This window comes from Geospiza fortis, unplaced genomic scaffold (assembly GCF_000277835.1).
Source record: "Geospiza fortis unplaced genomic scaffold, GeoFor_1.0 scaffold162, whole genome shotgun sequence".
NCBI classification, from domain to species: domain Eukaryota; kingdom Metazoa; phylum Chordata; class Aves; order Passeriformes; family Thraupidae; genus Geospiza; species Geospiza fortis.
Genome location: NW_005054316.1, coordinates 1412269 through 1426152, shown reverse-complemented (window position 1 = coordinate 1426152; position 13884 = coordinate 1412269). Strand labels below are relative to the sequence as shown.

Sequence of the window (13884 nt, the reverse complement as noted above, 5' to 3'; positions counted from 1 at the left end):
ATGATATGATATGATATGATATGATATGACATGACATGACATGACATGACATAAGGTACTGTGAGGTGAGAGTCCGAAGTGACGCAGGATTCCCAGGCAGGTGCAGAGGAGAGCTGCTTTATGGTAAAAAACAGGCCTTTTTTGTGCAGTCAGGCCTTTATCAGTTACATACTTTTAAATCATAACAAACATAATTCAACCAACCACCATACACCACAGTGTGAGCGCGTGATGGTGACATACCTTGTTTTTCTGCCTCTAATTCAGCTGAGTTACTTTCCCATAGTCCTTTTTTGCTTAGCTGAAGTACCAGGCCTGAGCCATGACTTTACAAGGCCTACCCTTTTTAAGGTTTTACCTATATGCAACAAGGTACTCAATCACCTTGTTCCTATAAAGAATCACCACTTTGCTTGTATTTAGATTTCCAAACTACTGAGTTTCTTAATAATTTCTGAGCTGCTGGAAAGGGAATGCTATTACATTTGAAAGGTCATTAGCTGGGAATTTGGGAGTTTCTTCTACAAATCAGCCATGTATTTTGCTAATCTCATTGTGCCTTGATACAAATTCTGTAATTAAAGACAATATTTTCTATGTCAAAGAAGTGTTGAGGTTCTTATTATACTTAGAAATTTTGAACTCAAGTAGATCTGTAATCATCAGAGTCAATGAGATAAACGTCACATAACTGTAACATTCTTATAATTTTTCTTTTACCTTTACAAGAGTTTTCATTTACGAGGTGGATTGAAGCCTAATGTTTTGGTTTTCAAATTTCTATGATATTCATGTTAATTCTGAAAAACACACAGGTTATTTTTCTGAAAACTCAAAACTTCCAATATGCAAAGCTAATCCAATATGCAGAGTTAACATCTGAGCTGCAGACCTGATGGTCAGGATATTGAAAGCCAACTGATGTGTTTCCATAGAATTGTCTGGGTTGGAAGCAACCTTAAAGATCATCTAGTTTCAACCCTCTGCCATGGGCAGGGATACCTTCCACTAAGCCAGAGTTCTCCGAGTCCCCCCATGCAAGTTGGCCTGGAACACACCCAGGGATGAGGCACCCACAGTTTCTCTGAGCAACCTATTCTGGTGCTTCAACATCCTCACAGTAAAGAATTTTCTTTCTAGATCTAAGCCTGCCCTCTTTCAGAGGGGTCAGTTAAAATAATCGCCCCTTGTTCTATCACTCCATGTCCTGCAGAATCTCTCTTCATCTTTCTTGTAAGCTCCTCTTTAGATACTGTAAGGCTACTCTAAGATCTCCATGGAGCCTTCTCTAATCCAGGCTGAACAAAACAAACGTTTTCAGCCCTTCTTCATAGGAGAGATTTTCCAGCCCTCAGATCCAGACCCACCTTTGTGGTCTTCATCTGCCGTCATTAGTCCTTGGAAAGTTATACTACACCATCAACTCTTGTTTGACAGATAAATATTTAAAAGAAACATTAAGAGTGAGAAAATTCTTTGCAAGTCATATGTAAAACATATGAAAAACAAATAAAAATTGTTAAGATCTATTAAAATCAACAGTTTTAATTCCTGACCTTTCTTTTTAGTGATTGGATATGTATTTGACATCAATCAATTAAAATCTTACTTTCCCTTCGCAAAGGGACTGAAGCTTTTTTTTGGGTTGTTTAGTACTCATTCTCTCTAAGTGAATTTGCAAAGCTGCAAGTGCAAAACATAAGTAGCTATATGGATTCAGAATTTTTTAACAAAGCACTGCAGAATTCCTGTATTCACACTGATGGATAGAAATAATAGGCTTTGCTGAATCTGTTTTGTTGTATTTTGTATTATAAAATTTTTCATCTAATAATGCAATTTTATCAAGCTATCAGTTTTAACTAGTTTCCCCAAATACTGAATCCACACTAACCATCATTACACTTGGTGCCAAATAATTTGCATACCTCATCCCCATTTTTTGCACAGTGAAAACAGATCAAATAACATACAATTTTTAAAGCTACTGGCATAATGTGCTAGTATTGTAATAGTATTATTAAAGTAGATATGATGTGCCTAGTTAATCATTTGCATGCTCTAATAATTTGTTCATTGCTCTTTATTGCCTGCCCTGCAGACATTTTATTTCACAACCCATCTGGACTAAATATGACAGCTTTACATTCCACCTGGTATTTAATTAAATACTTTTATTTCAGAAATACTTCTCACATGCAATGAGATAGGTATGCCTTGTGGCACATAATGTTCTGTAAATGTGCAGGACAACATAGCTAATATTGCTGTGTTTGTAACATATCAGATGTATTGGTAAGGGCTGAGATTAATGTTAATTATAGCCTTGCTTTTGAATAAGTTGAAACCCACAACTAACACAAAAGCTGTGATTAACATGGGAATCACAAGCATGCAGTGAGAAAAACTAAGAATCCATTGGAAAGTAACACTTACTTGCCTTTAGCTTATATTTAATTGGATAATTGAACTCCTGGAAGAATATTTAAGATGCAAAGATATTATACTTTGAGAATAAAATGGTGCATACCCTCTAAATAAATAGATTTTAGGTCTGATAAATCATATTTTCCAGACACTTTCCTATTTATATGCAGATAGCTTTGTTTTATTTAATTTCACAGAAAATACCTATTATTAGTGCAACTTCCAGGTGAATATTTATTAAACATAGGAAGCAGTTATCCTGTATTTGAGGTTAAGCTGAAGGGAACAATGATACAGATAATTTTACTGGAGTGTTAGATGAGAATAGAATCAGAGAGTCATTTAGGTTTGAAAAGACCTCTAAGTTCATTGAATGCAGCTGTTAACCTGTACTGCAAGCCCACCACTAAACCATGTTCCTCAGTACCACATATACATATAGTTTAAATACCTCCTGGAATGATGGCTCAACCACTTCCTTGGGTAGCCTGTTCCATTGATTAACAACTCCTTCTGTGAAGAAATTTTTCATAAAAAACATTCTGCTGAAAAACAGATGTCACAACCTTGTCTCCAAATTTTCTGAAATGACTAAGGAAAAGTAGAGAGAAATAGATACCTTTCTTTTTGAGACGTCTTTTTGTTAAAACAAGAAATGTATATTTCAAGTATTATGTTTTAGACTTTTAATTTCCCTTCAGCATGAATGAACTGACTATGAGACATCTTTGTGTTCTCTTCATGATTCAGGAGTTAGCAGTGGCTTCTTTCACAGATAAGAGTAGGAGATGATCGTGTGGTTGCCTAGTGCACCAGATTTCTGGGGTTAGCAAAGTGAATGTGCCCCTGTTTCTATTCCTTGACTATAGCAGAATTACAGGCAAACAATTCTATAAGGTACGTGGGATAAGAGCTTCATACTTTCTGAGGCAGCCATCATTACCCCCATTTCTTCATCTGCTTGACAGAAGTGAGAGCAGCTACCCAGGTTTACAGACACTATGTTTCTGAAATTACTTATCTCTATCTCCATATCCCTTGGCAGCAATGGCCAGAGCTCTGGCTTTGGATCCTTTTGTTGGCAAGATCAAATTTTGCCTTCACTGGTGAGAAGCATTTAACTAGTACTGACCAATCAGAATGTTTCTACTTCATCTACACAGATTACGTGTATTGTTTTCTTTATGCTAGTATCTACCATTTTAAAAATTTGAAATAAAATTTAAAAAAAATGTTGAAAGCTACCTCTGACCTGACCTGTCATATTTTTAAATTGTATTTTATGTTACTAATTTATGAAAAATAAGTAAAATATGCAAATGCTGTTGACGATTTAAATGACGTGGCTTTTTCCATCCATGGGTGCTATTCAAAGTGCATTACAATGAGCTCTTCTTTTGAATAAAATAACAGTCAGATAAAGAAAATAGTAATAAAATAAGGCAGAGAAAGCACAATAATTTAGTGTGAGCTACAGCTACATTTTTTACTGTTTGCCTTGTTCTAAAGCATGTTGATGTTTTCTGTGTAGAATCACCCACACCACCTGAGCCACAAATGGTGGCGTACGCTGGCTGCATACCGCTGCATTTGTTTGAAGAGGACATTTTTTTATTAACACAAATGGTGAGATTCTGTGCTCTCAAGACAGGGAAGCATTACTTATTTTGTTATCAGAGTGTTTAATTTTGTTGCAACAATGTTGTAACTAAAATAATACAATTAGCACAGTGAAACAGTCGCTAGATGATGACTGTCAGTTAAATTTATATTTTGGTACTTCTGTGTTCTGAACATGCGTTTTCCTGCCAAAACCTGCTGATTTTACTCAGCTTTCCTCCGCTTTCCTCAGGATCCCAGAAGCTGAAGTCTCCTGTGAGAGACTAGATGTGGACTAGAATATGTATCATGATGAGATACTTCTGAATGGAAAGTCTAATTATTTTAAGGGCTACTTGAAAAACATGAATTTTAATTTTTTGAAGACTGCAGTTAAGATTCCCTAATATGCATTTTCCAGTATGTTGCTTGTTGTTATAGCATGTTATAGAAATACCATGTTTATATCAATTTCTGTCATTAGTGTTGTAACTGGTAAAAGCAGCCAGAAAAAGTGTAGCCCTTAATGCAGCTGGGGTAAAAGCAACAGTTAAATTTCTACTTAGTCACTCACGCTCCTTAGAAAGCTTTTTATAATGCCAGAATGGGCTTTCTTGAGTTGATTATTAACTAGGCTTCCTCTTTTTTTGTACATTTAAATTACATCAATCATAGTTAGATCATTACATTTTAAGCTGCCTTCTTAGGAAACTGGTAAGCTTCATAAAGTAAAGAAATTTCTAGAAATGTTTTGCAGGGGTTATACTTTAGTGCACTTAATTCTTGCACTATTTTCATTTTAAAAATTGTGCTGTGTATTTTAGGCAACTTTGTAGATTAACTTGTTATCTGTGATATTGTTTTAATTTATTTTAATATAAGGTCTCAGTCAATATTGTCTCTTTGCTAATAATAAGTAATGCTAGTCATCAAAAAGCAAAGTGGAAGCAGGGACATGGGCTTGTATCTTTCCTGCCGCCTTAACACCCTGAGTCTCAAACTTGACTACAGTCTGTTGGGATATAGAGATTACTGGAAAAGAAGTATGGCAGACCAAATAGGATGAGACAGATGAATCTATATGTCTAAGCTAGTTTTTTAGTAAAGACTTGACAGAAAAATGGAAGTGGACAGAAGTTAAATATAGAAGTGTAGAAGATTTCTTAGGGATAAAAACCCCACCATATTCAAGGGCTGACAAAAACTACACTGATGGAAATAAAGTCTAGAAAATTAATTCACTGGGATAAGAGTTGCTCCCTACACTTGGAGAAAATTTTGTCATTGACTGCAGTTGTGCCAGAATTTCCCTCACGAATTTTTACAGTACCCCTTTCAGCTTTACTTTCTAGTGTGGATTTCCTTGGATTATTGTGGCTTGAATTTGTCTTAGTTTGCTCAAATAAGATGAAAAAAAAAATCAGTAATTGAGTCATACAAGTCTGTAGTGTACTCAACAGCTAAATTCTCCTTTATGACACCTAACTGGTTATCTTCGAAATCCATTTCAATCTTGTATGTTTTAACTGGCATTTTTAATTTAAATTGTTCCCCACTCTTCAACTAACTGACAACCACAACATCCTTCTCTAGAGAGTTCATAAATACAGAAGCAAAGGGACATTATAAAATTAGTAGAAGCAATCAGAGACTTGCTGATTAGTATGTTGAAGAAATAAGTTATCACTGATTTATTTAGCATGTAAAAGAAAGTGTGCTTTTAAAATTAAAATGATGTGCAAATCTTGTAATAGAACTTTCAGGTGTGATGTTAAGTACTAGACCATTATTATTTTAGTGGGAAGAGCACCACTCGATGTCCACATCTAAAATTGCTCTTAAGCCTGTTCCTAAGGGCTTTGATATATAGGTCAACTGAATTGTCTTTATTGTGTTTTATAAATGAGCCATCAAATAAAAAGCCTAGCTTTAGTGATGTATTGGTTCAGAGCAATACATTATGGAGTTTTTACGAATTATCTAAAAGAGCAATTGATTTTAGAATTTTAACACTGAGAATGGAGTAAGGACTTTTTCTCCCAGAAATTGTTTTTAAGGATTATTATTTAAAATAAAATATCGTGCCTATTGTTTTCTTACATATTCATTCTCTTCACTTGTATGTTATGGTTATGCAAATAAGTTAAAGAAGTGATGAATCTATTATAAAAAGTAAAATACATGTAAACCCTTCTAAGTATACTTTTGGTGCTGAATATCAAATTCTAATCAGCATGTGTTTGGATAGTCTTGCCAGATGGACTATATTAATTTTATTTGTTATACAAGCTATTACATTCCTTTGTGTGCATACTGTTCTTGTTTGTTAGACAGATATGAGGAGAAAGAAGATCTGACCCAGTCAGGTTATCCTTCCATGTTTTGTAGGCTGATTCTTCAGAGAAGATGAGGCAATATGGGCTTTCCCATATACATAGCCATCCTGTCCTGATCACTAGAACAAGGTCCTGTCCTCTGGTAGCACCTCCAGAACCACCACCACTTCCTCCTTGGAAGCTTTTCCGTACGAAAAAGGAAGTTGTTGTGACATGTGAACCCCCAGGTTTGTCTACTAAAAACTCCAAAATAAATTTATAATTACATTTTAATTATTTCACGACCATACTTATCATCTGTTAGCTTAATTTCAATTTAATTCAATTTTGTATTACTTCCTCTTAGCAATATTTCCTACATGCTCTAAGAAGTGTCTTAATTTATGTTGAAAAAAACACTCTAGTGGAGCAAATGAAGAGGGGATGTTATCAAAATAACACAGAACCTCTCTGATGCAGAGCCATGAAAGCTTCTGAACATCTTTCAAAAATTTAAAGTATGTGACTAGTCCTGCTACATCAACTCACAGGTTTAGAGTAATTTTTTTCTAGGGTTGTCTGTACTGCAAAATGGAGTTAGATGCATGATATAAGATAGCTTGAGCATAAAAGTGTTGCAGGCAGGCTAGCAAAGTATACTGGGATATGAAATAGAGGAAATCGGCAAAGGGAAAAAGTCCTGCCATAGTTGTTTTGAGCTACCCTGGACAGCCTTGCATATAAGTTGGCATCATTTAATACTTTGCAGGCTGCGGAACAGAGTGTAATGCATTTGTTTTTTCATTATATGTCACCTAGAACCACCCCTGGGTTTTCTGTTCCATTCAAGTGCATGGGATGATACTTGGAAAATTATTTAGGGGTGACAAGTCCCCATTGGATATTATTTCTCAACATTAGTAGTATTAATTAGTTTTATGAATGTAAATATTTAACAAATTGCTTTTTTCCCAGAGCCTGTGGTAGAGAAACCTGAAAAATTTGTTGAGATTGCTAGCCTATTTTTTAAATACAAATTGGATATTATCAAAATACCAACAGACATGTAAGTATATAATATAGTTTCAGCATTAGCATTGTGAAAGTGCACTGTGAAAGTGCAATGGCTTATCTTTACTTGTGTCACAGGGAAAAACTGCTCAGATCATGTCTGAAGCACATCAGGACAAAGCACTCCGTTGATGTATTGGTGTCATGTAATTAAGGAGCTATCAGTGAACTGTACATTTAGGATCAATATTGGCAATAAAACAGCTAAGTTTGTATACTAGACACTTACAAAATGCTAATAAACACCTAAAAACTTCTGAACACCTTCCTGTAGCTGATCCCAAGAAGTTCTAATCAGGCACACAGATGTGTACATACACAATTATGTTCACCCTCCAGTCTTTGAGGGTTACAAACACCTCCTGTTTTGGGAGTGCAGCACACACTTCCTGTTGGAGATGTGAGTCTCTGGGCTTAGCTTTTCTCCCTACAATCTGCTCATGTCTGCGCTGCTGAGAAAGTTTCCCAGGGAGTGGACATGCACACATGGGACCCCACTTGTCACACCCAGGACAGACAGTCCCCTAGGTAGATGTACACTTCTCAGGGCTTCTGACATTGGAGGACAGGGAGTGCTGTCAGGCAAAGACACATCACCAGATTTTCTACCCAGTGGGCCCAAAGATGTAGATTTTTTGCTAGATTACATCTGCCAGAAATAAGAATATTCTTTGAAGTATTACAAATTTTTCTTCAAACTACTGGTCTTTTTTAATTCTAACATATAACAAGGAAATCACTGACTAGCCAGTCAGTATTTTCATGGGCATCACAAGTTTGATATGGAACATTTAATGTTTATGAATAAAAGAGGCTGTTCTCTGTTCATGATTGTTACAATAGGCCTGAGAGTGCAGGTGAAAAAGCTCATGATCAAAACACAGCTTTGTATAAATGCCTTGTGTTAAAGACTGTTTGGAAGTCCTATTGACTTGAAAACCAAAGTCTTTATATAGGGAGTCTTAGAGAAGTTGTTGTACACATGACTTCTAGTCAGTATTCCATGTTCAGCATAATACTTGCTCCCTGACAAGAAAAGAAAGATTCCCATGAAATGTATCAGAGCTGTGTACTTTTCCCTGGGACACACTGCATAATGCACTTCTGTCAGGCTTCAGCTTATGATGTGAACATTCAGACAAGTTCTAGAATTATGCATCCTGTCTGTCTTATTCTGATTGAGCTTCTGTCATGAATAATTGAATGTCTCTTATACCCAGTGTACACCAAAAGGTTTATGCCATTTTGGAGGATATGCCTTTTCTTGAGACTTAAGTCCAACAATAGGTAGTGAATTGTTGGAGATCTGTGTATTTTCTTAGGGTGTGTACACCTTTTGTTAAGTACATCTCTAAATAAACTGACTAAATTACATATGTGGCAGGTTCTACATTTTGATTATCATAATTCGACAGACTGATAATAAAGCAGTTAGATATTTTAAATTTTTTTTGAACAGCAGCATTTTTCCATGGTTGACATGACCTTGGAATATTCTGGGAATGTAATTGTTTTGCTGGTACAGTTGCATTTTGTTTGTTAAAAGTACTTAAATTACTGCTTGTTTTCAAACAGCAGGAGTAGAAATATATTATAATGCTCTAAGCAATTAACAGGCTATCAAAGTAATGAGAGATTTGATACTGATCATGTTGAAGTATTTGCGCTTTAACAGATTTTATATTGTTTTTTCATATTTGATAGATTGCTTAATGGTCAACTTACCCCATTTGGGGAAGAATAGTTTATTTAATGTGCTAAGTTTCCATGACAATTCTCTACTTTAATCTTTGTGATTTAATTAACAGGTAGTAGCCAAAAAATATATGGGAGATATTAATATTTCATTCAAGCAATATAGCTGTGTAAATAAGATAAGGGACTTAGATACACAGTAGGGACTGAAAGTTTTTAATCTCTTCCTTTTGTTCTAATAAATTATTTTGAAACACTTAAAGGGAAAATAATTTTGACTGTTACTGCAAAAGATCTTGATCTTTCATTATCTCAGTCCTTAGAAAGTGAGCTAGATAACACATGCTTGAATTTTAATTTGTTCTTTATTGCTGTAATAGCACAATTACACATTTAAGTCTAATTAGCATGTATGCGAAATTGTTTTGGTCTTGTTCTTCTCGTTCTTCACTTAACAAGCAAAGAGTTACTTATATTTCCTTCAGTTTTTACTCCTGCCTCCAGTGAAGTCAGCAACAGAGCTTTCTTTTGCTAGTACCAGAATAGGCCTGCACAGGTTTCCTTGGTTAACCTGTGTTTTAGGGGTCTGGTAGCTATGGAGACCCATTTTGAGGGAAAAGAAAAAAAGTATTCTGACACAAAACATTTTAATTTTTTTCCTTACGTCCATTAAAGTAGTGTTTTTTTCTTGTCTAGGGGCCATAGTAATTTATTCACTTCTGACATTATCATCTAGTTTTCAGCTGGCTTGGGTTTTGCTTTTTTGAGGGTTAGTTAAGAGGTCTTTCTATCATAGCTTTGTGTGTAGTGCCAAGCCAGTAATGACAAGAAATATATGAAGATATGGATTCTGTGCTGCCCTAGGAATCTTTCAAAATAAAGGAGACACAAATTATTTTGACAAAATTCTGTTAAGAATAGTTATGAAGACAGTAATTTGAAAGAAAATGTATAAAGTGTTTGCGTTCTCTTTTATTATATAGCCACTTTTCACAGTCTGCCCTCAAAAAAGGATTTCATTCTATGTCCCATCTCGCTTCTGTTACTGAAACTGATGAAAATGAAAGTGACAGTAATGGGGATATGAATCAAAATGGGAGACACTCAAATGCAGAAGATTATTCTCAGGTAATAATATTTCTATTTTTTAAACTTGACCTAGTTTTATATTACAAAGGAGAGGGAAAGATAAAATAAAACTATTTAATACTGAAATATATGTTTTCAAAGACATTTCAGAAAGCTTTTTCCTTTTCTATTTAACTAACTTCCCTACCCTTTCCACTTTATAGTTATATTGATGTGTATTAATTGGGAAATCTTTCTTAGTGCCTTTTCTTCAACTTTCTTTTTTATGATTTTCCCTCACATTATAAAAGTTCTATTGCTGACGCTGTCTTGGTTTCACTCTTTAAAATCCTTTTGATGGGAGTATCTTAAGAAGACAGTCTGCAGTGTTATAAATAAATATTACTTTGTATTATGAGTAGTTTATTTTGACTGCAGAGCAAGATGTACCTAGGCATGTGACTAGAAAAATGTAAACTTTCTTAACACATGCCTTAAAATGTCATCCTCATTTAAGACTGAATGGAAGGACTGCTGGGTAAGCCAGAAGCTTAGGCTTCCTGTGCAACTCTGTGAGGGAATGACATTCATCCAAACAGGTTCACTGGATGCAGCACTGACTACAAGTTGGCTCAAACCACCCAAGTCAATGCTAGTTACTAGGTAGAAGTCTCCACTGTAATTTTCCAAGACAGATAAGATTAATCTTACATAAATTTAATGAGTCATTACCAGGATGACTTTGGAAAGTTGGAATTACTGATTTTTGTAATTTTTTTTTGCTGTTTCTGTTTTTAAATAGAATGTGCATATGCTACCATAGTCTGCTTTTAGATAAACCTTTAACAAAATGCTCCTTCTAATATTTAAATTTTACATGCTTAACAGAGAAAAAATGATACTTTCAAAGACTTTCTGACCAATACATTTCATGAAAAAATATTTCATATAGGGAAATAGTGGGCAGTATAGAGAAATAAAGACTTAAATACTCACTTAAAAAGAAGCAAACAGAGCTTCACAGAAGTTAATTCATTTGCTCAATACATACAAAGAAACTCAATATGGCAGTGCCAGCATCTCTTCAATTTCATTCTGACTGCAGCAAACACTACTCAGAAGACCATTTGATAGCATTTCTCTTTTGGCTTTAAATTTTTAAATTAATGGGAGGTAATTTTCTATGAAATTTTTGGAGCGTCTATTTATATTTCCTCTGCAGAGTACCCTCATACCATTTTTATGTTTCAGATCTATATGTATGCTGTGTGTTTAGATAATGTACATGTGTGGTTATCATTAGTGGATTTGATGATTTTAAAATAAGGCAAATCTGCAGTGAAGGAGAATGCTTTGCAATAGAATATATCTATGACCTGTGGTTCTGTGATATATTTAGCTCTTCAGTATTTTGTGTGCATTTTATAAACAATAGCCTAATTAGTACTTCAGTAATACTTTACCTTTAAAAGTATTTTTAATAATGGCATCATATAAAAATCCTTACAAAAAGCAGCAGGGTAAAAAGGAGCTGTAAGTATGTCTTGGTTTGGGACAAATTTGGAAGAAAACCTCTGAAATGAGGTACCTCTAGAAACAAATTCAAGCAGCCCCTCCTCCCCACCAGTTTGGGAAAGATTTCCTTGGAGAAAACTGGAAAAACCTGTTTGTTTTAACAAGCAAAGTATTCAAAAATATAAAAAAAATGAATAATATTGAACAATGGAACCACTTGCTATTCTGAAGAGATGGCAAATTCAAAAAGTCCTTTTTGCTGGCTGCAGCTCAGCTTGCTCAGTCTCTTTTCAGTGTCTCCTGCTCTGGAACATGCTGTGTCCCAGGCCTCAGAGGGACACAGTGTGAGCATCCAATATGTTTTCTAAATTTTCAGTCCAAAACCAGTTTGAACAGTTCCAAAAAGAAAACCAAAACAAAACCATGCTACAGTGCAAAAAACCTCTCTGCTTCAGCTAGCAAAAAAACTAACTAAAAGCAAAATAAAGTTCTTTCTCACTGTCCATGCTGCAAACAACATGCACCGAAAGAAAGAATATGAACTAACAAGTGCAATTTCTGCAAACTCTGTGCTTCTTCTTCCCCCTCTTCACTCTCAGAACCCATCTTATAAGTGCAAAACTTAATATCCAACATAAACAAGACAGACGATTAGAAATAAAAGTATCATAAAATCACTTTAAAGCAAAGTAGCATCTCATAGCATATAATAATTATTTTTTTCATTACTTCAGTCTCTAGGTGTACAAATACAGATTTGGCTAGTTGCAAATTAAAAGATGTTTATGTGCTGGAAGCATCAAAGGAATGTGAAATATCCCTTAGATTTTTTCCAGTAATCCAAGAGTGATTTAGAAGGATGATTTACCACAGTAGGACATGCAGTCAAGGAGACACAAGAGCAAGTATGAAAATACATGAGAGAGCCACTGATAAAACTGGAATGGTTGGAAGAAGATATGAATGGGATGTAGGCAGGGCAATCTGATTCAGACATGGAATGTAAGAAGTTATGAACAGCTAATTGACTTGTACATGAACTTTACTTTTGCCTCAATTTAAACCTCAGCTGAAAAATTCTATGCCTGTTAATAGCTAGATTATGCAAGGAGAACTTCATTTTTACAGATTAGAAAAGAAAATGGTTTTTAACTTGGAGGACAATCTCCTTTTTTTCACATATTAAATCTTTTCATCAACAAAATTATGTGGATACCTCTCGCAAATACATAAAGGACGAGCTTGCTTTCTGTAGTTTTTAAACTTGAGATAATAACATATACTTTTTAAAAACAAATCAATTAGTGATTAAAAAAGCAATCACTGAAAGAGAAACTTTGATATCCTGAATTCACTTTATTATTGCTAATTTTTAGAATTTTGTATTTCAATATACTGAATGTGAATAACTTTGTCTTCATTTTCAACTGTGTGATTACTAGTCAGGAGACATCTGCTTTAAAACCTTTGATACAGATTTGGTAAATCTTTGGGATACAGCAGTTCTGTGCTTTAAACTGACTGAAATTCAGTCAGCTGCTGTGCCAGATGCTCAACAAGTTTAAATTGGCATATTTCAATTGGCTCTAATGTAAACTGCATGAAGTAACATTACTGAATATCTGATTCACTGTTCCTAAGGTCTGTTGTCACAGAAACAGAGATGAGTGATACATGAAAGACAAAATTCTAGGACCTAGATGTACCTTCTTTGGAAAATATTAATTTGAAAGACATGCCATTATCCCTCATGTCCTCAAAATATTAATGCTAAAATATAGAAATGCTTCATTATTGAATTTTTCAAAAAAATTTTTTTTTTCTCTGACTTTTCCATTCACTGATTTTACGGTCCTGGTAGCATTTGGATTTGCATTAGGGAAAAATATTTTAAAATAGCTTATTTTGGCAGTTAAATTGATCTTGAGTCACGGTTCTTAAGAAAATGCATTTTGTCAATATTTTTTTTAAAAACTCCATAACATAGAGCCAAATTCTTATATGGAGAGGGTCTCTTTTATTCTTGTTCAATAGGAAGATAAGTAATATATAAGTGTAGCACACATTGAAATCCATGTGAAAGTATTTTGTGGCCAGGAAAAAACCAAAACTGTCATCATATATAAATTGCACAGTCTTGCAGGTTTCTGCAACAGTAATTTTGTCAAACATTTCCAAGAAAAAGATTATCCTG

General features: G+C 34.6%; 1 protein-coding gene across 1 annotated transcript in view; it reads left to right on the top strand.

Annotated features, from left to right (window-relative positions):
• The window catches only part of ADGB (androglobin), a 95039-nt gene that overhangs the window by 29029 nt on the left and 52126 nt on the right, over positions 1–13884 (top strand). Inside the window, exons 10-13 of the mRNA XM_031056240.1 lie at positions 3959–4053; positions 6415–6589; positions 7317–7407; positions 10091–10235. Coding sequence (XP_030912100.1) covers positions 3959–4053; positions 6415–6589; positions 7317–7407; positions 10091–10235 — 506 coding nt within the window. The remainder of the gene's footprint in view (positions 1–3958; positions 4054–6414; positions 6590–7316; positions 7408–10090; positions 10236–13884) is intronic.